This window comes from Ostrea edulis, chromosome 4 (genome assembly GCF_947568905.1).
Source record: "Ostrea edulis chromosome 4, xbOstEdul1.1, whole genome shotgun sequence".
In the NCBI taxonomy this organism is placed as follows: Eukaryota; Metazoa; Mollusca; class Bivalvia; order Ostreida; family Ostreidae; genus Ostrea; species Ostrea edulis.
In genome coordinates this window covers 32962792-32988018 of record NC_079167.1, presented here as the reverse complement: position 1 = coordinate 32988018, position 25227 = coordinate 32962792, and the positions used below count along the sequence as shown (strand labels likewise).

The window sequence follows — 25227 nt, the reverse complement described above, 5'->3', positions numbered from 1 at the left end:
AAGTTGTTTCTGATTTTGATAAATGATGGTCCTCAAGTTTAAAATATATTAATCCGAATTGGTAAACGTAACACTTACTAATTATAATTTTTAAAATTTTCAAAGCGCTTGATAAACATGGATTTTAGCGAGAGTATAGCGAGAAGAAAAACGAGAACGATTAATATGATGTGCAGATGAAATCTTAAAGACGTATTGTTTGTTTACCTGCTGTGCAATTCTGCAGGGATTGCCTCAGGTTTTTGTAAGGTATTGTCATAAATATGTCGTCAGAAAAAACCCAAGCGATGGATTCCGACGTGGAATCAAAAGTTGCCGAAAACAGGCATAGCCAGTGGGTGAAGCTGAACGTTGGTGGGACTGTGTTCTTGACAACTAGGACCACGCTTTGTAGAGATCCCAAATCCTTCTTATATAGACTTATACAAGACGAACCAGACCTTAACTCAGATAAGGTATTTTAGTAATGTATTAGTTCAATTTTCATTTATGTTTCTTTTCATTTTCAAATCATAAATTTCTGTCCATTGTCCATAACTGTTGACATATCCTGGTTTTATTTATAAACTAACTCTTAAGTAACACCATCTGTCAAGTTCAGGTAAAATAATGTTGTTGATATGATAATGTTGAATTATTGAAAACATTGCAATACAAAATGCCTAAGTCATTACTGGTTTGTGATCAAATGTATATCTTGCCATTTTCATATTGAATGTAGGACTAGCATCTTTAGTGTATTGTCGTATGAACTCAGAAAGATGTCGTATATTTTAAAAAAGTTAATTCTTGCTGATTTCTGTGAATGTGCAGTATCCAGGGGTCAGATACATAAAAGTAGCCCAATTATATATTTCCATGAACAAACATCTTATTAACAGTTCTTGCCAATACCATTGAAATATTGAGGTGGAGCAGCAAGAAATGTACAAGATCAATTTATTGATATTATATCTTGTTTATTAATTATATTTTTAAGGAAAAACAAGGCTTAGGTACCAATCTTGCACATATTCATTATTGTATGTACCACAGTTTCCAAGTACTCGAACTTAGCATAGTGAAGAAGTGTTTTGTTTATCAAATTTTTCGAAGAAATTGGCGTAGCCAAAAAAATTACACTGGATTTTAGAATTGGGAACTGATACTAGAAATATGTAGCTCTTTTAATGGCAAACTTTGTATGAGGGCTATGAAAATATTATGTGGACTTGACGACAGCAAAACCAAATGTAGTTATTAATAAACATAGTAGCAGCAAAATGCTGGAGACGCATAATTTTGATTCATTCTGAATGTAATTTATTACATCCACTAAGTTCATATTTAATAAATATGCTTTAAAACTACAGGGAATAAAATTACTTAATTGTAAGAGTGAATTCACTACAGGCGTGTTGCAGTGTTCACTGTAACCATGTTTTACTTTAAAAAGTCACACATAAATGATACATGTAGTCACGACAGTTTTTGTGAAAGCTGCAATGTCATGGGCTTCATAGAAATTGTGCACTCAATTTCCTCGAAATATTCCCCTTGTGTTTGATAAACAGTCTGTCACCTAATTCACTCTGACATCAAAAACGTATACCATTCCTTGTGGTCTGTCTGTACCATTACTGTTTATATTTTCATAAAAAGTACAGTTCCGTACTAAACCCCAACAACTGCAAGTATTCCTTAAAATTGTTTGATTATTTGTTCTCATTCATGTTTTTGATGGTCCAAATCAAGTTTTCGTTGACAATCTTGTTTCCCCTCCCTGAATTGTCTATCACAGAGATCCTGTTATCCGAAACTCTCTTGTGCTATTTGTAGACAATTTTCCAACTTGCTGCTGGTTTTATACCCCTTTTGTTATTTAGCATTTATCATCTTTGTGATGGCGTTTTCTTGAGTGCTACACTGAATTTTATTTAAGTTGTATGGTCTGAATTTTGGCATTTTTTCCCCCCCCACCTTGTAAAATCGCTGTTAAATCATCGCACGTATGTATTTTTGGAGGCTGGACAACATGTCATACATTATTTCACCTGTTTGAACCAGAATTACTTGATTTCAAATTGGTGTTTACTATAACCACCGTCACTCAGCCATATCAAGTGACAGTCACGAGTGCAGTTCAAACTTTCAAATCATTGGTGATCTTATCTGTGTATTTTTGTTACAACAGTACCGTGCCATAGGTTTAATAGAAATAAAAATATCATATACCTCTTAGTCATTCGTTGTTTTACGCTTTTTCAGCCTTAAAATTAGACAGTTGTGTCTGAGTTAATACATCGTGATGGGATTCCCTGACGCGCATGGAGCTATTTATAGATGCCTAACAGACGTATAATTTTTGTGTCATCCGGAGCACATCAGTCTTTCACCGAACAACATCATGTTTTCGGTGAAAGGTCCGAGGTGTTCCAGATGATTTATGCGTACCACAATATATTTACTTTCTAAATAATCTTCTCACTGTTTTCTTTAACATGCAAATGTTTTCAAGCATGCAATTAAGGGAAAGCTAATAACTTTGAAATACTACTTAATCTGCTTGAAAGTAGTTATGTACAAAAATAATACATGAACATCGGATCATACAGCTTTAAGGTGCACTGCTCAGTCAAATCGCTTGATGTCACTTTTGCAATAATTTTTAGAAGAAACACATTGGAGAAAAATTATAATATTTTTAATTTTGTTTCAGATATTGCACCAGAATCTTAATGAAATTGTAATTATGTTACAATAAGGATAAACAAAAAATGAGACAGATTTTGGAATCTAGGATTTTATTTTTAATTTATTTTGTCGCTGTTTCTTACATCCACTCAAGAAATATGAAACAACAATATTTGTGAAATTTCAAAATGTTATCAAGATTTTACTGGAATCATGAAAGATAAAGATAACTGTCTATCAGTTATTAATCTCATAACTCCTATAAGAAATACAAAATAGAGAGTTGGGTGGGATCAGGGCCTTTATTCACAAAATATCTCATGACTAAGCTGAAAAAAATAATTCTGTCTGAACCATAGATTTTCTTTACATATGAATTAAGAAAGTCTATAAGAAATAGAAAAGAAGATAATTACTGTGTTTGTAATTTTTATCTTAGTCGTAAGATGTTTTGTGAATAGGGCCACGTGTGACTAGCAGGAGTAAGCATTCCCTGTCAACCGGTCACACACACCGTGAGCCCTATATCTTGATCAGGTAAACAGTCATCTATAGTCAGAATCAATGTGCCAAGAACGATCTAACAATTGGTATGAAATATGTCCGACAGCATTTGACCTAACAACAGGCTGTGTTGGCAAACTAGATCATTATAACAACCATAGAATTTATGAAATGCTGACTTTAAATGTAACATCAACTTCTTTGTCAGTAGCCTGCCTAGATTTAAAAATTTAGAAAATAAATTTCATTTTTGAAAATACACGAGGGTATGAACTGTGGTGCTTCATCTCAGCACACTTTATATGTTAGCGCTTCACGAAATGTAGGCTGGCTTGTTAGAGCTTCACGAAATGTAGGCTGGCTTGTTAGAGCTTCACGAAATGTAGGCTGGCTTGTTAGAGCTTCACGAAATGTAGGCTGGCTTGTTAGAGCTTCACGAAATGTAGGCTGGCTTGTTAGCGCTTCACGAAATGTAGGCTGGCTTGTTAGCGCTTCACGAAATGTAGGCTGGCTTGTTAAAGCTTCACGAAATGTAGGCTGGCTTGTTAGCGCTTCACAAAATGTAGGCTGGCATAAAGCGTTGCAGTTCATACTCACATGTATTTCAAAATTAATTTTTTTATATTTACATTCCAATTTCATTTCTGTGAAAATTCCCAATGGTGGAAATAGCTAGGTGTACTGTATTTATTAAGATTCATGCATACATTGATCACAATTGCAGCACGTCCATGAGGAAATTACTATTATTGCAATTAGTAAGGACATCAGTCAGAGATTAAAGCTATATAGAAAAATAATTCTGTAAAATTTCATTGCTGTTTGACATAGGAATAGATAACAGCATGGTCTGCGCAATTTTTAACAATCCTCTTGTTTATTTCATTATTTGGGAAAGACTAATGTAGTCTACTGTAAATAAAGTCCAGACTTACCAGTGTAGTCTACTGTAAATAAAGTCCAGACTTACCAATGTAGTCTACTGTAAATAAAGTCCAGACTTACCAGTGTAATCTACTGTAAATAAAGTCCAGACTTACCACTGTAGTCAATTGTAAATAAAGTCCAGACTTACCAGTGTAATCTACTGTAAATAAAGTCCAGACTTACCACTGTAGTCTACTGTAAATAAAGTCCAGACTTACCAATGTAGTCTACTGTAAATAAAGTCCAGACTTACCAGTGTAATCTACTGTAAATAAAGTCCAGACTTACCACTGTAGTCAATTGTAAATAAAGTCCAGACTTACCAGAGTAATCTACTGTAAATAAAGTCCAGACTTACCACTGTAGTCAATTGTAAATAAAGTCCAGACTTACCACTGTATCTACTGTAAATAAAGTCCTGACTTACCAGTGTAGTCTACTGTAAATAAAGTCCAGACTTACCACTGTAGTCTACTGTAAATAAAGTCCAGACTTACCACTGTAGTCTACTGTAAATAAAGTCTAGACTTACCAGTGTAATATACATTTTGTTTTAATTTCAAAGAATGAGAATTGTATATATTAAATACCTTACTCTTAATTAAACCGAAATAGAATGGTCTCTATGTTTAGTGTGAATGAAAATTGTCTCCATGATTGGTCTGAATTTTACCAGATCAGAATAGAGATACCTGTAGTGTTAATTAGATACCACTCCCTTAACATAGCTATTATGTCAAGATTAATTTGTGAATTTTATGAATGGATTACTTTGAGTAATTTTTATTTCAGGATGAGAATGGTGCTTACCTGATAGATCGTGACCCAACTTACTTTGGTCCAGTTCTTAATTACCTCCGGCATGGAAAACTAGTGCTAAACAAGGACTTAGCAGATGAAGGTAAGTAATCTGTAATGAAGTAGTGCTGAACAGAGACTTAGCAGATGAAGGTACCAGTCATTTGTAAATGTTGATTTTCATAAAGTGGTTTGCATGCAAAAGTATTTTGAAATGTAAAAGTTTGGTTAAAAATTTCAATTGTAAGGAATGAAGTTGATAATTACACAGTTCAGTTTGTGAAGCAAAAATTACCCCAAAACTATGTTGTCGTCCAATGATATGGTTTTCTGTTATCTCCATGAAGTCTTTTTGGCATAGGTTATATCTCGATTTATTTTTCGAAACAATGTCTTGAGCCACAGTTCTGAGCTCTCTCCAGAATAGGAGAGAATCGTACATTTTGGTCGTGGTTTGTGACGATGCATCCAGAATCAACAATTTTGTTTACAAGTTCTTCTTTTGATTCAGATGTTGTAATAAATCTTTGATATTTACTCAGAGTTTTATAGCGGTCTGGTTATTTTATGGAATTGTTTGCTTTTAGTTCTAAAGAGGTCTGGTGATTTTGTAGTACATGTACAAATTGTTTAATTGTTCATCAATGGTTCAGAGGAGATAGTGTCATTGTTTGTCTAATCAGACAAGTAGCAATATTTTTCTTTTTAAGCACTAAGCGAATGTGCCAGCACTTATTAGGGAGGAACAGATAACAGAAGTTGCGTTTGTATGACAACCTCCATCGGCCAATGGTGAAATTCTAAATATAGCATTGCAATACCATGTAAACAAAATGGGGTTTTAATGTATACACAGGGGTTTCCACTTAAACACTTTGCACCTAACAGAAAACCACCACAGTAAGATATAATTCTTTGATTACTTAAAGTTATTATTTAGATTCTGGTGCTGTAATGATACTTAATTACAATTTTTTGTCGACGGTTGAATTTCTGCTTTTCGCGTTTCCAGATAAGCACTACTTTCAAAACTTCAAGACCATAAACTGAGAATCGACTTAAGTCTAAATTTCAAATCCCGTTAACTTTTGAAATAATTTCAATAAACAAATAAATTTGGGATTGTATGTCAGTTCAGTCTTGCAACCACTGCAAACCCTTACAGAAAGGTGACTCCAGTAACCCAGATACCAGTAACCCTATGAAAGCTTCCTGACAAAGGAGTAGATTTGAGTTTGTTCAAGGCATGGCCACTGGGGTAGGATGGGGCCACAATAAAGGATTAAAAAAAATTGTGCAGATATATAGGAAATATCTTTCAAAATGTCTCTCTTTAGAACTGCTGAGCCAGAAAAGTTTAAATCTACATGAAAGCTTCATGACATAGAGTAGATTCAAGTTTTTTTTTAAAAATCATGGCCCATGGGGGTAGGATTAAGCCACAATGTGGTACATGTATTTAAATTTTACATGCAGATATATAGGAAAATATTTTAAAATCTTCTCAAGAACAGGGTCATGATTAGTCATATTCGATCTATCAGATCCTTTGATCTGCTCATGTAGATCGCTACACAAGGATCTGAAGTTTACCAATAGAAGGTCACGTCTGCATGACCTAAGTTCGTTTTGAATATAATAAGAACCATCAGCCATCAGATTGCGCCATACAGAAAATGACGTCCCAGTTAATTCGTAAACAAGTCACAGTAATCTTTCTCCCAAGAAGTTTATTCCGCACTATAAAACTGTGTGCTCACATAAGGATTTTCAAAACTTTCACAATAATGTCTAATTTATTCGGTTCACAAACAACAAAATGCACGAAATAAATATATAAAATTGTCAATTACGATTCATGTATGAATGGTGATGGGTACGATTTGAATAGGCCTAGTTGTCTTTGACCACTAAGTGTTCTTTAATCTTTTGTACCGACCTTAAGCATTTCTGGCACACACCTGTATCGGTACTTTCAACGATGTTGAGATTTAGTGCGCTGCTACATGTAATCAACTGTTTTCTTTCTTTGGTTAATGTGAATTTTCAAATCAAAATTTTTTATATTGTTTCCTCTCCACCGAGATTTTCTAACAAGTTTAAGACAACAAAACTTGCAGGGAATGTAGATATTATGTACATGGCATGTTTTGACAGGTGTGCAGCCTCCGATCATGGGCACAGTCATCTGTAACGTATGTAAATTGACACAAGAGCATCGCTTGCAGAAATTTGACAGCATGTATTTGATTGGTTTAACAAAAGGTCATGCAGACTTGACCCTCTATTGGGTTACTTCAGATCCGTGTGTGGCGATCTACGTGATCAAAGGATTTGATTTTAATCAGATTGAGTCGTATTAGTATGCAAGCATTCCCAGGTTATGCAAATTGAATTTTGTTCAAATTGTGTCCCTCAAAAGTAAGATGGGGCCACAATAGGGGATTTAAGTTTTACATTTGGATATATCTGGGAAAAAAATCTTCTCAAGAACAGAAATTCCATGATTAGCCATACTAATATGCAAGGCCTCCCAGGTAGTGCAGATTCAAGTTTATTTAATTGCACAGCCTCCTGCAGTAGGATGGGGCCACAATAGGGGAATAAAGTTTTACATGAGAATGTATAGATATAGATATTTTCATCTCAACAACAGCAAGGCCATGATAAGTCATATTGACAGGCTAGCATCTACAGGTAGTTCAAATTCAAGCTTGTTCAATTCAGGGTTCCTGAATAGGGTAGTTTACAATAGGATATCAAAGTTTTTTATGGGATATACAGGAAAATCAATTTAAACAAAATTTAATTCTTTTCAAAAGTAGCATTTGCCCCAGTGACTGTAGTGGGGGGGGGGGGATGTTGTTTGTCTGTCTGAAACATTACCCTTGCATATTGCTCATAAATTTTGATTGGTGAGTGATAAGGTGCATATTTATATGGACGTTCCATGTTATAAGATCATTTTTTGGTATCAATCTTTTTAACCTTGTGACCTTAACTGTGGAGTTTGACCTACTTTTAAAGAAACAAACCCATGATAGAAAAAAAAATCTTTTAAAAAATCACAACAGCTGAACAATAAGGCCAAGGTGACACAGGTGAGCATTGTGGCCCATAGGCCTCTTGTATTCAGTTGGGGATGGATTGCACATTCAGAAATGCAAGTAAAAAATACTAGTATTAAACCTTGAAAATGTTGCCAAAGTAATAACATATTTCATGTAGATGCCAGAATTCACACACTTAGAGCTATTCAGTACTTTCGATTGATTATATATACGAAAAAAGCTATGAAATATGTCTGAGCATCAAACAAAAAAATTGATATTGCCTTTGTTCAGATAAAATTAAATTCTTATATGCCTGCTTTCTTTCAGTATTATTTCAGGGCCTTGAAAATCCAATTCCCAAGACTGTAAACCCTTGCTTTTATTTTAATGTGTGCTTCTTTTACTTTGAAATTCCTCATTACACAATCTGACTAAAGTACATTGGTTGATTAATTGATTGATTGATGTTTTCCGCCACACCCAACAATTTTTCAGTTATCTGGTGGCGCCCAGTTTTTATTGGTGGAAGAGATAACCCAGATACAATGTACCTGGGAAGAGACCACTGACCTTCTGAAAGTAAAGTGGGAAACTTTCTCACTTAACGACACAAGCGGGATTCGAACCCGCGCCGGCAGAGGTGAGAGGCCGTGTGATTTTGAGCGCGATGCTCTAACCACTCGGCCACGGAGGCCCCGACTAAAGTACAGACCTATATTATACATTTATTGCATGATAGTGAGGGAGATATGAAGATTTATTCACCCAAGAAAAATCATATTCCCCGAGGGGTGAATAAATCTTCATATCTCTCAAACATTCATGCAATAAATTATTTATTATACCGAAACAAAGCAAGACCACAAAATTGCATTTGAGATAGGAGTCCGCTCATCTATAGGCCTACATTGTACATGTATGTAGCTGAGATTGCCCTAACGGTAACATCGCGTCTCAACAAATTAGAAGGTACAAACAGCGAAATACAGTGATATGATAACCAGTTTTTGTTTTACCATTCTCCTTGAATGCTGATTTACTTGCTTGTTTTTGTATCAACCCAAACCAGGCGATTTAACTGTGTATCAGAGACCCGCATATTTTGTGCCTTACGAACTATGGAAGTAGAATGACTCAGACTTATTGTGACGTCACAATACATTTCGTCGTCTTTGACGTTAAATTTATGGAAAATGCACGAGGCTGCCCAAGCGGTAAATATGATAGGGAGATATGATGTTTGAGAGGGAGATATGAAGTTTTGTCATCCCTGACATGTGACCGTCTAGACCAATCAGATTACGCGTTGCATAGAATTCTCATACTGAGGTATAATAATATTATATATATATATGATATAGATCTATATTTTAGTCAGATTGGTTTTAAAACTAAGAACAAAGACAATTTTACTTCATTAAAAGATCTATTGTTATGTAGTACATGTTTACTTAATGCTGTTCATTGACACATGTGACCTCTGAAAATGTCATGTTCTATTTTTAGAACAATGTTTAGGAAAGTTATACCATATACTTTCTAGAAATGAAATTCTCTAGAATTTTGTTATAATATAAATAAACAGTACATTTTATGGCAAGAAACACTGTAGATATTACAGTACTGGGGACTGGATTTAACTGCACCATAAACAGTCTTATTCTTGTGTGTGAATTCAGTGATAAAAAACAACAGACAACTGTTTCAGGGGTGTGGTTTTTCCTCTTTACAGAGGAAATCCTCTGATTGACTCATTTTCGAATAAATGAAACACTCTTGGTTTGACCTAAAGTGACAGAAAATGATATTTTTCAGGTAGGGTGTTTTCCTTCATTTTTGACAAGTTTTCCTTTTATTTCTGAGGAATTCAGTCACAGCCTTACAATGCTTGGTAAACTTTGATTACTATTATTGTTTATCTCACCTTTATTCATCCTTAAGTAATTAATTGTACAAATCATTTAGTCAGCCTTCTAAACATCCTAGTATGCAATAAGATACGAGTCCATAGGTACTCAGGAGGATGTCTTGCATCACTCCTATTTTTAACCCCAGATAGCCATATACTGAACAAACACAAGCCACTGCTCAGCTGATCAGGGAGTGTGTCTAATCCTGACTATAAAAATACTCTGTCAGAAAAGGCCTCCTTTGGGTTTTAATGAGAAGATCCAAGAAATTTTATACTTTTGATGGGAGACAATTTTTTGTATGCTTGAATCTTGGAGTCTCTCATTCAATCATGAAGACATCTGTTCACTGTACAGTTAATGTTTACATCAAATCTGAGATATGGGCACTGAAGTGGGGAAGATTACCAGGTACCAAAAATATTAACTGGACTTCTCTACTACTAATATAGATTTATATGATCTGAAGGAAATGAAAAGGTATTAATTGCGATATTGAAAAGGTATTAATTGCGCTATAATGTTGTTTTTTTTTAAAAACAAACCCAACTCCCCTTTTTATCTTTGTATTCTCTGGGGCATGGTTGAAGTTCACTCTGTGGTCCCACAATCAATTAATCAATCTCATAAATGTACAGTCATACATTACAGAGAGGAGGTTGGAAAATACAGAGTAATACATATACATGTACAGGAATAAATATTTTTACATTACTATGTATAAAGTAGAGAAACATTGATTCAACAAATGAACATTACCACGAGACCAAGTTATATCCTAATGAAATTATTAAAGCTATGTAAGATCCACATTTTCCTTTACAACAAATAGAAATTTACATAAACTTCTTGTTGAAGTAAATATAGTTTGTGTATTATAGAAGTATTATTCCATCTTCCACACTCAATGGGTAGTTTAAAATTATTACATCTAAATTTACATAAAGACTTATAATTGTTACTTCCAGAGTTTGAGTCCTCAAGGGGCACCTGCACAAGTGTGATTCATTATCTGTACACGGTGATTTTACATCAGTGTTTTCATCACAATACATGTACTTGGTGACAGTAGAATTGATGTATATAATGTTCTACAGTGTGTTGTCATCTTTTATTTTTTAGTATACTTTATTCAAATAGGCATTTTCAACAATTTATTGTCATATTTTATAATCAAATTACAAAAGCATTTTATCATTATCTAAACAAATATCATCAGTTTCTAGTCCTGTGGTTGTTTTATCATTATATAAACAAATATCATCAGTTTCTAGTCCTGTGGTTGTATTATCATTATCTAAACAAATGTCATCAGTTTCTAGTCCTGTGTTTGTTTTATCATTATCTAAACAAATATCATCAGTTTCTAGTCCTGTGGTTGTTTTATCATTATATAAACAAATATCATCAGTTTCTAGTCCTGTGGTTGTTTTATCATTATCGAAACAAATATCATCAGTTTCTAGTATTGTGGTTGTTTTATCATTATCTAAACAAATATCATCAGTTTCTAGTCCTGTGGTTGTTTTATCATTATCTAAACAAATGTCATCAGTTTCTAGTCCTGTGGTTGTATTATCATTATCTAAACAAATGTCATCAGTTTCTAGTCCTGTGTTTGTTTTATCATTATCTAAACAAATGTCATCAGTTTCTAGTCCTGTGTTTGTTTTATCATTATCTAAACAAATATCATCAGTTTCTAGTCCTGTGGTTGTTTTATCATTATCTAAACAAATGTCATCAGTTTCTAGTCCTGTGGTTGTTTTATCATTATATAAACAAATATCATCAGTTTCTAGTCCTGTGGTTGTTTTATCATTATCGAAACAAATATCATCAGTTTCTAGTATTGTGGTTGTTTTATCATTATCTAAACAAATATCATCAGTTTCTAGTCCTGTGTTTCTTTTATCATTATCTAAACAAATGTCATCAGTTTCTAGTCCTGTGGTTGTTTTATCATTATATAAACAAATATCATCAGTTTCTAGTCCTGTGGTTGTTTTTTCTGATGTGCCAGAATTCTGTAAACGATACACTGAGAGATTTGGTTTTAAACTTACACAAGGATTAAATGTGAGGAGTTAGAGTTGTCACACCTCTCCATTGTAAAGCATTAGGAGTCATTTTAGAATTTATCATCAGAAGTTAAGCATTAATGCATTATATACTACTCAAAATTTGATAAGGATCACTAGGTTATATGTGTGTAATTTACCACTAACATAACAAAAGACTTAAATTTGACTCAGAAACGTGTTTACTCAGGTTATGAATGAAAATTCATGAACGGCATGAACTTTTATCAATACGGAATGCTTGAAATCTGATAACAACACCAAAAGGCATTTCATTACAAAAAGTTAACAGCAAACCAGAGAAAGAATTACACAGTTTTTGGGGATAGTCCATCATTACACTTAGTCGATGAAGTGTCAATACCGGGTATGGCCTCCCCTTGCATCAATGACGGCTTGACAACGTCGGAGCCATGCTGTCAATAAGCACCCGGATGTTTCCAGTGGGAAGGTTGTTCCATTCTTCCACGAGGGCGTTTCCGAGCTCTGCCAAAGTCATGGGTTGTGCTCTACGACGTGAAAGGGCAACCTGCAACATGTTCCATACATGCTCAATCGGGTTCAAGTCCGGCGAGCGCGCTAGCCAGTCCATACGGACAATTGTCTCCTGCTGAAGGTACTGCTCCACCACCCTGGCGCGATGAGAACGGGCGTTATCATCCATCAGGATGAACTCAGGGCCAACAGCACCAGCGTAGGGTCTGACGTAAACATCGAGGATCTCATCCTGGTACCGCACCCCCGTCATTGTTCCTCTCTGCAGGACATGAAGATCTGTTCTTTCATCCCTGCTGATTCCACCCCAGACCATGATGGAACCACCACCATAACGGTCATGTTCACTGATGTTGGCATCATGGAAACGTTCACCTTGTCGTCGCCATACTCGGTGCCTCCTGTCTGTAAAGTCCAAACAATACCTGGACTCATCGGTGAACAGAACTTGAACCCAATCGTTCTGTGTCCAAGTGACATGATCTTCAGCCCAGTCCAATTGCTCCCGCTGGTGTCGAACACTCAGAGGGACTCGAACATATGCCCTTCTCGAGTTGAGACCTGCATTATGAAGCCGATTCCGTATCGTCTGAGTGGACACATTCACCCCGAGTCGTTCAGGAGGTCGTTATGTAGGCTTGTTGCTGTCCAGAAGGGATGGCGTCGTGCCTAAAGAGCCACAAAATGGTCTTGGCGTTGGGTTGTCGACCTCTGACGACCACCCCCATGTCGGTGTGCTGCTGTACCAAAAGTTTGCTGTCAGTTCCAGGCCCTGTTTACAACGCTCTGGCTGACGTTTAGTGCATTTGCAACGTCACGTTGTGAATAGCCAGCATCAAGCATTCCAATACATCTGCCCAGTTGTTCTGTCGTCAGGCGACGCCATACATGTTGAGGGGGCATTGTGTTGATAAACCTAGTGTAAACACTCAAGTGAGTTTGAAATTTTAGAAAGAATCAGACACCGATGCCTGAATGCAAATTGTGCAATGGTAGCAAAAGCATAAACTGTGATGAGAAACGCATTTCCCATGGAATGAAATGCACATGCAAGTTTGTTGAAGACGTTTTTGATTTCACTTGGACACACTATTGCCAGTTATACAGTTATTAATTTTTTAAACAGAAAAATATCTATGATCCTTATCAAATTTTGAGTAGTATATTTCATCATAATTAAAGCAAAAGTAATGTTGAAATAATTTTCTTAACAAAAAATACTTTTCATTTTACAATTCAGTGTAGAAATATGAATGTTGACTCAATACCAGCATGTAGTGTGCATTCTGCAAGAAAAATTCTAATTACTTCACACGGTCAATTAGTGTATCATCTTATTGCAAAATTAATAATTTAAATTTTCATTGACATGTCAGTTAAATAGCTTCTTGTTCACAGTATATAGTTCGGACTTGAAATAAAAATTACTTGCTTGAAACATCAGAAATTTTTTTCTGCTCTCTGTTGGAAAGCAGACCATTGGTCAGTGGTCACAAGTGGGAAAAACAATATTAGGGATGTAATTTAAACAATTGCCACACTAACAAATAAAATATTTAAATTTTAGAGCAATGAAAGAGTTTTCTTCTCTAACAAATAGATGGCAGAAATGTGTGAAAATGGACATTTTCCATTTAACCCTAAATAATGTTGTATAGGATTTTATTGTAGTGTCGTTCTTAATGAACTGTGTAGGTAACTGGTTTGATCTTTGTGCAGGGATCTGATTCATGTTTTATAAAAATGTCTCAATGCAGGGATTTATCAAGGTTGTTTTTACTACCAATAAAAGGTACCTTCCCTTTTGAAAAATATGAGTACATGTATTTCCCCTTTCATTGATAAAATAATTTTCTGTTCAACATTGTACAAAATTGCAGAAATTCCCTATATAAGATTGTATAACATGAATTTTAACCAAAGACAAAAAAACTTTCTATATAATCTACTCTCATATTCTGTTACCATTATACTACAACAAAATAAACTGATTAGTGATTTATATTCTTGTTCTGGGATATTGTACTTTGTGAGATGAGTTGTCTTCCCCCAGGACCCTCCCTCCCCAAGGGAGTTCAATCCTAATCCTCAGAAGTTCCCCTAGTAACCCCTATAAGCTGTATTTTACCCTGCAATGACTATAAACTGAAACGAGGTTTCAGATGAGTATAGTTAAAATGGACATACATGAAAATGTTTAAAGTTTTCATCCACAAGTTAAGACCTATATAATTCAAATTCTGTTCAAAATTCTTGTAACAACATTTTTGCCTTCCTGTTGATATAAAACTCAAACAATTATGCCATTCAGTCTTTTAGCAAGATTTCCCAGAAGGAATGGATCAGGGATGTCAATGCATGGTATGTAATCGTATGTCTGGAAGCTTCCTCCATTGTGGTCATGATTGTCTGTTAAAATAACACAAATTATGTCGGGAGGATATGGGCCTGATTTGCCTATGTGCTACAAGTCCTGTCAGTTAACATTCCATAGTTGCAACAGATTTATATTGCAACCCAAGCCTTCCTTATCGTAAACTATTTTCAATGTGAGCACATGCCTATTTTATTATATATATTTTTTTCGTGAGCAATATTCCCAGTTTAATGCACAGTATGCATTGATTTTGGTTCAGGTAGATACAGAGAAACAACAATATTATGGCAAAATTACGAGTTTATTGACTGCTGGCACTGGACTGGGCCTCTGCTGCTGAGTTTTTTCTTGGATATAAAATTGATCGGCGACTTCCTCTGTACATCGGGTATACTGGGAATTGTTTTCAGTTTGTCCACCCACTGACTTAAAGTGATCACAACATATAACCTATGATATTAAAGTTAATCAGTTTCAAGCAGTAGCCAGTATTGATTTTCTATTGAAGATCTTCAGCCTGTTTGGTTAATTAGTGAATGCTAATGTATCTTCATTCCAGAGGCCATGTGCCTGTCCAGCTTGGTGGGGAGAGGTGTGATATTATTTAACATTGTGATTATCATAAATCTCCTTGTGCTTTAATTTGGTAAAAATCAAATTTGCTAACTGAGTGTTAACAATCTAAATCATGCATCTCTGAGGCCTGCATGGAAACCCAAGTATTTCCCCCCACTAAAACATTAATTTCACTGCTGTAGGCTTTTATTTTATCACAAGGTGATGATGCAGTTTTTTGGGTCCTGAAATAGACTTCTCTTGTGACGTGGAGTAGATTTCATTTTCTGTATGGTGATGGAGGCTGGGGGTTCACGTTAGATTTTGGGAGTAAATTTACTGATAACTAGGTTTTGAAGTCTCTGGGGAGAATCCACTCTAAATCAATGTGAAGTGATAGACATTAAGTTGCACATCAATACTACACAGCCATATTCACAGGGTGGATTAACAATCATCATTCATCAGTAATTATCTTAACCTTAGACAATCTCTCATGTGCTATAAACTGCTAACTGTCAACCATTGTCAGTATTATTAGAAACTTGTGTTTACTATTTTAAGGCTATAAAGAGTATAGTCATTGTAGTCAGTTTCACGATAATTGCCATTCAGTATTCACAGTCACTACGATAAATACAATGTCACTATTATTACGTGTAAGAAACACTATGACTATAATGTCATGATATTACTATTGTTTATTATTGTTAATATATTACAGTTTAGTATTATACATATGAACATTAACCATTACATGTTGATGTGTTGCACCAATCCACTGACTGAATTATCATACTCCATCTACGAGATTCTGTATAATTAGATCCTCTAATCCTCACCATTAATGTGTAAGCCCTCACTGCACGTGTCCTTGTGTAATTCAAGACACTGATAAATGGGGCACACTGTAATGTAGCAGAATTTGTTTAGATAATCATGTTACAAATGATTCTGATATCAGGGATGCTCCTCGCTCTCCTCTACCTAGATTGACTGTATCAGCCATGTGCTTTCTCAAGATGTAAATTACACCAAGATTTGTTTTCTTCTTATTGCAGGTGTGTTAGAGGAGGCGGAATTCTACAATATCACGGATCTGATCAAGCTTGTTAAAGAAAAAATCAAAGAAAGAGATGCCAAACAGAATCAGGTGACCAGTGTCTTCCTGCTGTTTTTTCAGTGTAATATGAAATTCATGATTGATGAGTGAGGCTTATTTGGTTCCATGCATTGTATATAGTGACAGTAGTTCATGCTGTACATAACTCAGGTTTTCTAATTTGTTTTCCTTTTTTCCCCACCACCTAGAGATGTCAATTAATTCAGATTATTCATTGATGATTACCACAAAAATGAACCTTCATGAAAAGTTAAGCTCTGTACGATATTCAAAAGACAACCATACACAACAATTCAGTGATATTGCTTACCATGTTGTATCACAATTACACTGTTAATTAAAGGTCAAAATTATCATGAGTTTTGACTTATTTCGCAGTCCAGTATTAATCATTTCATTTTTAATCGTAAATGTGATATTACCCTGAATTCGGTTTCAATTCCTTTTTGCTGTCCATTTTTAGTCCAGCACCAAAAGTGTATACAGAGTCTTACAGTGCTCAGAAGAGGAACTCACTCAAATCGTGTCCGCCATGTCAGATGGCTGGAAGTTTGAACAGGTGAGTTTGATTACTAGAAGTTTGAATAGGGGAGTTTGATGACTAAAAGTTTGAACAGGGGAGTCTGATGACTAGAAGTTTGAACAGGTGAGTTTGATGACTAGAAGTTTGAACAGGGGAGTTTGATGACTAGAAGTTTGAACAGGTGAGTTTGATGACTAGAAGTTTGAACAGGTGAGTTTGATGACTAGAAGTTTGAACAGGGGAGTTTGATGACTAGAAGTTTGAACAGGGGAGTTTGATTACTAGAAGTTTGAACAGGTGAGTGTGATTACTTGAAGTTTGAACAGGTGAGTCTTATGGCTAGAGGTTTGATCAGGTGAATCTGATGACTTGAAGTTTCAACAGGTGAAGTCAGAGTTCATTTGGAGTGGTTCTTAACCAACTCTCAATAGCCTTTCATTTTCTGTCTGTATATCTGAATCAACTTATCAAATATGAGAAACTGCTGCCATAGAATAATGAACCTTTCCAATATTTATAGAAATACAGATAACTTTCACTGAAAATAGATGTTTTACTGAACAAAAATGTAAAGTACAGGGTGAAGTGATGCCTGACCTCTTACAATTCTGCTTCCAGCTGGTGAACATTGGCTCCCAGTACAACTACGGTAGTGAAGATCATGCAGAATTCCTTTGTGTTGTCTCTAAAGAGTGCCCCAACATTGTCAATGGACAGGAAGCAGAACCATCAGAAAAGGCTAAGGTAAATACAAACAAAGATATTCCCTCAACATAGTGTCAACAGAATCAAGACCAGCTTACAGTGTAACTTCACTACAGTCAAAACTGCCATAGCGACCCATTGTATTAAGCGACTCACTGTCGTATGTGACCATAAAAAGTTCCCCCTCAAGACGTTACTCTATATATTTTACCTGTATTAAACGACCACCTGTCTGACGCGACCAACAACCATGATTTTTACAACCTTTTCGTGTATTTTCACGAAATTTTACCTCTATTCAATGACTGCATTTTTTTATTACAACGTGATAACTACTTTCGATTTCGGTTGAGCCGACTATTCTGGGAATTATCTCCCCTAACACTTTCGTTTTCAAATGCACGACTATTCTGGGAATTATCGCCCCTAACACTTTCGTTTTAATACGCACAGTTTGGCGGTGATGTTGTTTAGTTGGCCCTCTGAATAAATTATTATACCCAAGCTGTCAACATGCAGTGTCGTGTGTGGTTAATTAATAAAACCTGAGTTGTTGTTTGTTTAACAAAATCAAGGATCAGGGAATCAAGGCTGGTGTATTTGAAGGTGTGGATTTCAACAAACTTTAAGAAGTGCCGAGTAGGCTAGATCGGAAATGAAAATCTATCACTTGTTATACCATTATGTTCAACAGAGTGAAAATTTTGTCCGATTGTGATATAAATCAGGTAAATATTATGCTTAGGACTGAAATTTGAAACGTAGTATTCGCAGTTTTCCTGCATGAGACACTCGAGGTTTCCAGAATAATGACCGGAACTAGCGGCTCACTTCGACATGTCCCGAGTATTTGACACGTCCGAGTTCAAGAAAGTTGCCTTCATTAGTTCTAAGCTTTAAAGATTTGTTGTGCATGTACAATGGATATTGTAATTTATTTAATGTTTCTCAAATTGAATAACATTTCCAGCATGTATTGTACAAAAGGAGACGCAACACTTCACCATTTGCTTTCCAACCACAAGCATTGCATTTTTTAGTTACACTTTACAAGTAGGCTATACATAAATACTCTTTACAACAAAGTGTTTAAGTTTTAGAAAATTTACATGCAGTTTATAAATATAAAGTTATAAATCTCGTTTAAATGTCATATGAAATGCATGCAAAGTTTATCATTCTTAAATAGATTAAATGTAATTTTTGATGAATAATAAATTATGATACAATACATTGTATTCTAGATTTTTAACTACAGTGTATTAATAATTTTATTTTACAACTATTAAAACCGTACTTGATATTCTTAATGATAAATTCCAAACACATGTAGTCATTTTCTCCATTGTACAAATTATTTGCGAAATTTTATCCATTAATTGCGGAAAATAGGCAACCTGTATTAAGAGACCACCTGTCATAAGTGACATTTTTAGCTCACCTGAGCTGAAAGCTCAAGTGAGCTTTTCTGATCGCTTTTTATCCGTCCGTCTGTCTGTTAAACATTTACATTTTCAACTTCTTCTCCAAAACCACTGGGCCAATTTTAACCAATGTTGGCACAAATCATCCTTGGGTGATTCAAAATTGTTCAAATGAGGGCCAACCCCCTTATCCAAGGGGAGATAATAGCAAATCAGTAAAAATACACTGAACATTTTTAAAACTCTTCTTCTCCAGAACCAGTAAGCCAATTTCATTCAAACTTAATGCAAATCATCCTTAGTTGAAGGGAATTCAAAATTGTTCAAATTAAGGGCCAGGTTCTCTTCAAAGGGGAGATAATCACAAAAGTGTAAAAATAGGGTGGGGTCATTTAAAAATCTTCTTCTCATGAACCACTGTACCAGTATAGTTGAACTTTACGTGGAAGTTTGCTGACATAATGGAGATTCAAGTTTGTTCATATCATGGCCCCCAGGGGTCGGATGGCGCCACAATAGGGGAAACCATATTTTATATGTATTTATATAGGAAAAATCTTCTTCTCAAGAACCATTGAGCCAGATGAGTTCAAATTTACATGGAAGCTTCCTGACATAATGCAGATTCAATTTGTTCATATCATGGCCCCCAGGGGTCGGGTGGGGCCACAATAGGGGAAACCATATTTTATATATATGTGTTTATATAGGAAAAATCTTTTAAAATCTTCTTCTCAAGAACCATTGAACCAGAAGAGTTCAACTTTACATGGAAGCTTCCTGACATAATGCAGATTCAAGTTTGTTCATATCATGGCCCCTGGGGGTCGGGTGGGGCCACACTAGGGGAAACCACATTTTATATGTATTTATATAGGAAAAATCTTCTTCTCAAGAACCATTTTCCATGTGTTAAAGTGACTCAGGTGAGCGATGTGGCCCATGGGCCTCTTGTTTCCATTCTCCGTTGGACGGTCTCTTTATACAGGTTTGACTGTATATATAACTTGTTGGTCTGTATTTTCAGTCATTACAACAGAATCAAGACTAGCTTACACTATATCTCACTATATATAACTGTTGTTGGTCTGTATTTTCAGGCATTACAACAGAATCAAGACTAGCTTACAGTGTGACCTCACTATATATAACTGTTGTTGGTCTGTATTTGTAGGCATTACAACAGAATCAAGGCTAGCTTACAGTGTGACCTCACTATATATAACTGTTGTTGGTCTGTATTTGTAGGTGTTACAACAGAATCAAGGCTAGCTTACAGTGTAACCTCACTATATATAACTGTTGTTGGTCTGTATTTGTAGGTGTTACAACAGAATCAAGGCTAGCTTACAGTGTAACCTCACTATATATAACTGTTGTTGGTCTGTATTTGTAGGTGTTACAACAGAAAGGTTCTCGGATGTGAGACCAGCCAATGAACCTGAATGTAAATGTAGACATCTCATGACATTGACCAAAACATGTGACGTGGTCCTGTCCACAGGGCACCTGTCCACAGGCTCTCCATCTCTTCAGATATCTCCCATTTGGTGCAATACATTATAAACTGGCATTGATTCAGGACGATCTCCTCACTCTGGAGTCCAGGAGATTTTTATGTTTTAGTGTATTGGAATTTCCTGTTAGATAGAACTTTACGTGAATTGTGTTTGTATGTATCCGAGTTCATGTAATATAGTTTACTATGAACAGATTGTGTACCTCCCATTTATAGAGTGATTTTGTGCCGCTTAAAACATCCTCCCTATTACAATCTGGTTTCAATAATAGCTGTCTGGATGAAAAATAATTCTTGATATTTTCAGTTTGATATTAAACAGATGTTTAGGTGTTTTTTTTTATGTTGAAGCATCTTTTAATTTGACATGCATATATAAAACCGCTTTCACTGATTATTAACACACAGTTTTCTAACAATTCGTAATCTCTCTGCTTACGCTATCTGGTGTGTATGCCATCTACAGGTAGGAAATATGGTGAATCCTGAGTTTTCAGTGTATATTATACATATTAAACTGTTGACTGCACAATGTGATATTACAGATGGATTCTTTTCATCACTTAGAAAAGTTAAATGATATGCGCTGTATGTGTGTATTTTATAAACTGTGTAGGTCATGAAGCCACATGACTTTTTCTTACATAAATTTGTAACATTGAACTGGGTCTGGGAAACTTGAATTATTGGGAACAATATTTTTGGTGAATCACGACAGTAAACTATCATTTTCATCCCTCATTTGTACTGACTTTTGTCTCCAGTTGAATGATATCACAGCAGAAAGAATTTTCTGGATAGAAATTGTGACTGACAAAAGGAACAGGGGCATTCTGTAGATTCCTAAATATATTCGAGGAATTTATTATTTAGTAATTGAGTGAGAAACGCTGCTTGCGAATCAAAATTACTCGCATTTATTTTAATTTTGCTATGATAAGATTTATTCAAAGTTGGGTTGACGTGTAAAAGCTCTTGATTAACAGTCCACTTGCAAATTCATGTTCATGGTATTCGACATCCAAGAGTGATATGTCTACTCCCATAAAATGAGGAATCTGCAGTTGTATGTTTTTATGGTATCGTGAACTTGCTACCCTTTTGAGAACCATTTTAAATGCCGTATTTCCTATATTCCTAATATTTTCTAAAAGGCAAAAATTTAAAACATCATTTTCTCTTTCTTATATGATCCAATACCCTGCTTTATTATGTGTCATGATGCGTTTTATTACACCAGTGTTGTTAGGTGAAAACTTTCAAAGAAACTGAGTTGAAGAATGGCAGAAGTAATGATCAATGTAATTTTAAAAATTATCAGAGGAAATTTGGTCTTTCCTATATCTGAATGAGTTGGCCAATGTTTATTAGTTCTGCTTTGCAAACAGACAGAATTTATATAATCATATATTGTGGATATGCTGCAAAATTTGAAATGAATCCCAAGTATGTAAATTATATAACTGCTCGGATTGAATTTAAAGATTCTTTGTTATAAAAGTGTAACCTTGAAATGACCTTCACAAAAAATAAGAACTGCCACACCCACTTTCCTTTGCCTCAAAAGAATTGATAGGAGAAGAATCCTTAAGGAAGAACAACACACATCATCACAATGGAAGTACTGGGCTAATCATTGTGGCAAAAATAAAATTAGAAATGTATTATTTGTCCTTTTCGATTTCATCTCAGCTTGCTCCATGAATTAAAATGTTTAAGCAGGTGATCGGTAGAGTACACAGTGCGAGTCCCCCCCCCCCCCCCCCCCCCCCCCGTCCCCCCCCCCCCCCCCCCTTCCCCCTCACTTTTTCTTCTCTCGATTATAAAATTGCGAATTTTTGCTACATTAGGCAAAGTTTTCAATATCTAACACCACCTCAGCTTTATTACTCAGACTGGTATCTTGAGTTTCTCGCCTGAGTTTGATTGGTATACATCCTTAAGGGGAAGTAAGATATGTTACATAAGGAAGTAAACGGAGGAATGGTCCAATCCTTGTTCTTTTATAACTTTTTTTGTTTAGTGCTTTGTAAGCATCAGACTATTTTAAGAGATTGTATTTTTGGTGTGAACTATTTCATATACCTTTTATGAATTGTGTTTCCCTTATTATAGCTATATTTTTCTTGGAACTAGCATATAAGCATTTTATTTATTTTTTTTGTTGTTATTTCAAATTTTGCATGTCAAAATTTTTTTTTTAATAATAAAACTGCATGATTTATAGCACTCAAAAACAGGTACAGTTACTGAAAAGTATACAAAGTGATAGAAAGTTTTGCTTCCTGGATCAAAGTTCATGTGTTTTGTGTAACTGTTCATTTGTTAACATAATGTACTTAAAAAACACAGGTGCATCAATGTAGTTGCAGCACTGTAAAATAAAAAGTGTCACTAGGAACATTACCACAGGATTGCTCTCCCTGACTGCTTTAGAGCCCATGTATTCCAGAGAGAAGTTAGCATTATTTAATCCGAAGGTCCTGTAGTATAGATATTCAATTACCTGCTAAGATTTAAGTAAAACACACTTGGAATTTACAGAAATGTTTTGAATTTAAGGGCATCAGAAATGTGTAACTTGGATATGTTTCTTTTTGATCTTTAGTCATACTGTCCTCTCTGTTTAATGCATTTGAAATGTTTACATTTTTGACTGTCAAAATATAGATAAAACAGATATTGGGAGAGAGAAAAAATATTTCGGTCCTCTGTTTAATGTACATGTATTTGATGAAGATATTAGCAAAGGTAGACAACTTGTGTGTGACTTTAAGATTTTGTACAAATTTTTGTTCACTGGCGACAAGAATGTCGAGGAATTTCCTCCTGTATGTGTTAGGACATGAACCACACACCCACCCCCTCTTTACACCAAATCATTGTGTTGTTGTAAGTCATGACTGGAGTCTCTCTGCTGTTGTGTGTGCCTTTTATAGACAACATCCATTCATGGTCATGTTTTCAGTAAACCTATTGTCCATTATAAAATCATTAATTTTTGGAAGGGGGTGTGTGTGGAATTCTCGTTTGTTGACAATGTCAGGTCCACCTGAACATGCGTATTGTTATTTTTTTAAATCAATAAAGTTAGACTCCACAAAAATAATCGATTTTATGATGTCTATCATTTTAAGTATAGGAACCCACGTTTAGCTGGTCAGCATATTTCTCAAACCTATGAATGGGTGCATCAACACTAAAGCTCGACATTCATTTTTCACATTGTAGTCAAAAAGTTTCAGTATGAATAAATTATTTATATATATTTATAAGTATTATAGAAGGTTGTATACTAATATTCATTTCAACAACTTAACAACGTGCTAGTGCATTGTAAAATTGGGAACTATGCAAATCCCAGAGGCTGCGTTAAATTAATTGTACAACATAAGCTTTTGCTGTTTTGTCAGAATGATACTGAATATTGTTATCTCCCTTTGTATATTGTGTCCATGTTACCTCCCTTTGTGACTAGTCCATCATGTAAGAAGTGTGCAGCACACAGCTTCTGTCAGCACTGAAACTGTACTGGCTTCCTGTAGGAATAGTGTGCTCATCCTAACATTTCCACAGTTTCAGATTCATTATAAATGAAATTACAAAAATAAATTGCTGAAATTTCTGAAAATTGGAGAAGTTAGCAATGTAGGGAATTAAAATGTCGGTATTCTGAAATGTGATCCTGATGATCGACTGGCAGCACATTTTTACCGGACGTTTGTATAAATGTCTAAATGTCTTCTGTATGCATAGTGATTATCTCTTGATTGTATTGTGTATCACGGTAGTACGTTTTATGATATCCATACTTGACCATTTGTAAAGACATTTGATTAAATTATAAATGTACATCTATTTGTTTTTTTTTGGTACGAAACTTGATTGACAGGAAATCCCTTTGACTGACTGCTGATCTATGACAATCTCATGAGTGATGTATCGGAAAATCTTGCATGAGCCCATGGCCTTAAGGCCCCCCCAAGAAGGTCCAAGTTAATGTCTTATTTGAGGGTGAGGATTTCAGCACGTGTATGGTGTTATTTGCCTGGCTAAGATATATTGCAGTCATATTGTGTGATCTGTTGGGAGTCCAAGCTTTAGTGAATCCTGAGGGTTTCAAAGAAATATAATTTTGTTTAGGTTTATGAGTAATTTTAACAAAATGGTAGAGGGAAGGAGAGCATCCCCTCCACCCTACCCCCCAACTCTAATGCCTGAGCCCAAGCAAGGTGAGCAGTTAAAGCTGAGTAAACATGAATGTACATAAAATACCTTGTCCAAGACAAAATGTAGGATTAGGTCACTGGGAACAAGACCAAATTTCACTGGTGGCCGAGAGGTTAGAGCGTTCGCCCCGCAAGCGGAAGGCCCGGGGTTCAAATCCCGGCAGCAACAGACCTAAGTCGTTAAAACGGAGTGACAGTTCCATCGCCAAAAGCTCGGCATCAGGTGTGAATGTCACGGGTCCTCGGAGATGACCTTAAAAATGGATGTCCCGTGTCACAGTAGGGGTGGCATGCTAAAGAACCCTCACTGCTCAATGGCCATAAGCGCCGA

The 25227-nt window shown here is 35.4% G+C and overlaps 1 protein-coding gene across 1 annotated transcript; it reads left to right on the top strand.

The window, feature by feature from the left end:
- Nucleotides 1-101: 101 nt before the first annotated feature.
- LOC125672068 (BTB/POZ domain-containing protein KCTD5-like) lies at nucleotides 102-24521 on the top strand. Its single transcript, XM_048908159.2, has 6 exons — nucleotides 102-455; nucleotides 4897-5005; nucleotides 16435-16526; nucleotides 16960-17055; nucleotides 17638-17763; nucleotides 20545-24521. Exons 1-6 carry the CDS (start codon nucleotides 264-266, stop codon nucleotides 20572-20574), a joined length of 645 nt encoding a protein of 214 aa, XP_048764116.1. The 5' UTR covers nucleotides 102-263; the 3' UTR covers nucleotides 20575-24521.
- Nucleotides 24522-25227: the final 706 nt, after the last annotated feature.

Excerpts from the sequence above, each read along its gene's own strand:
- LOC125672068 (XM_048908159.2), top strand. The coding sequence starts at position 264 with ATGTCGTCAGAAAAAACCCAAGCGATGGATTCCGACGTGGAATCAAAA. Across the intron at positions 456-4,896 it reads CAGACCTTAACTCAGATAAG|GATGAGAATGGTGCTTACCT; the intron begins GTATTTTAGTAA and ends TTTTTATTTCAG. Across the intron at positions 5,006-16,434 it reads CAAGGACTTAGCAGATGAAG|GTGTGTTAGAGGAGGCGGAA; the intron begins GTAAGTAATCTG and ends TTCTTATTGCAG.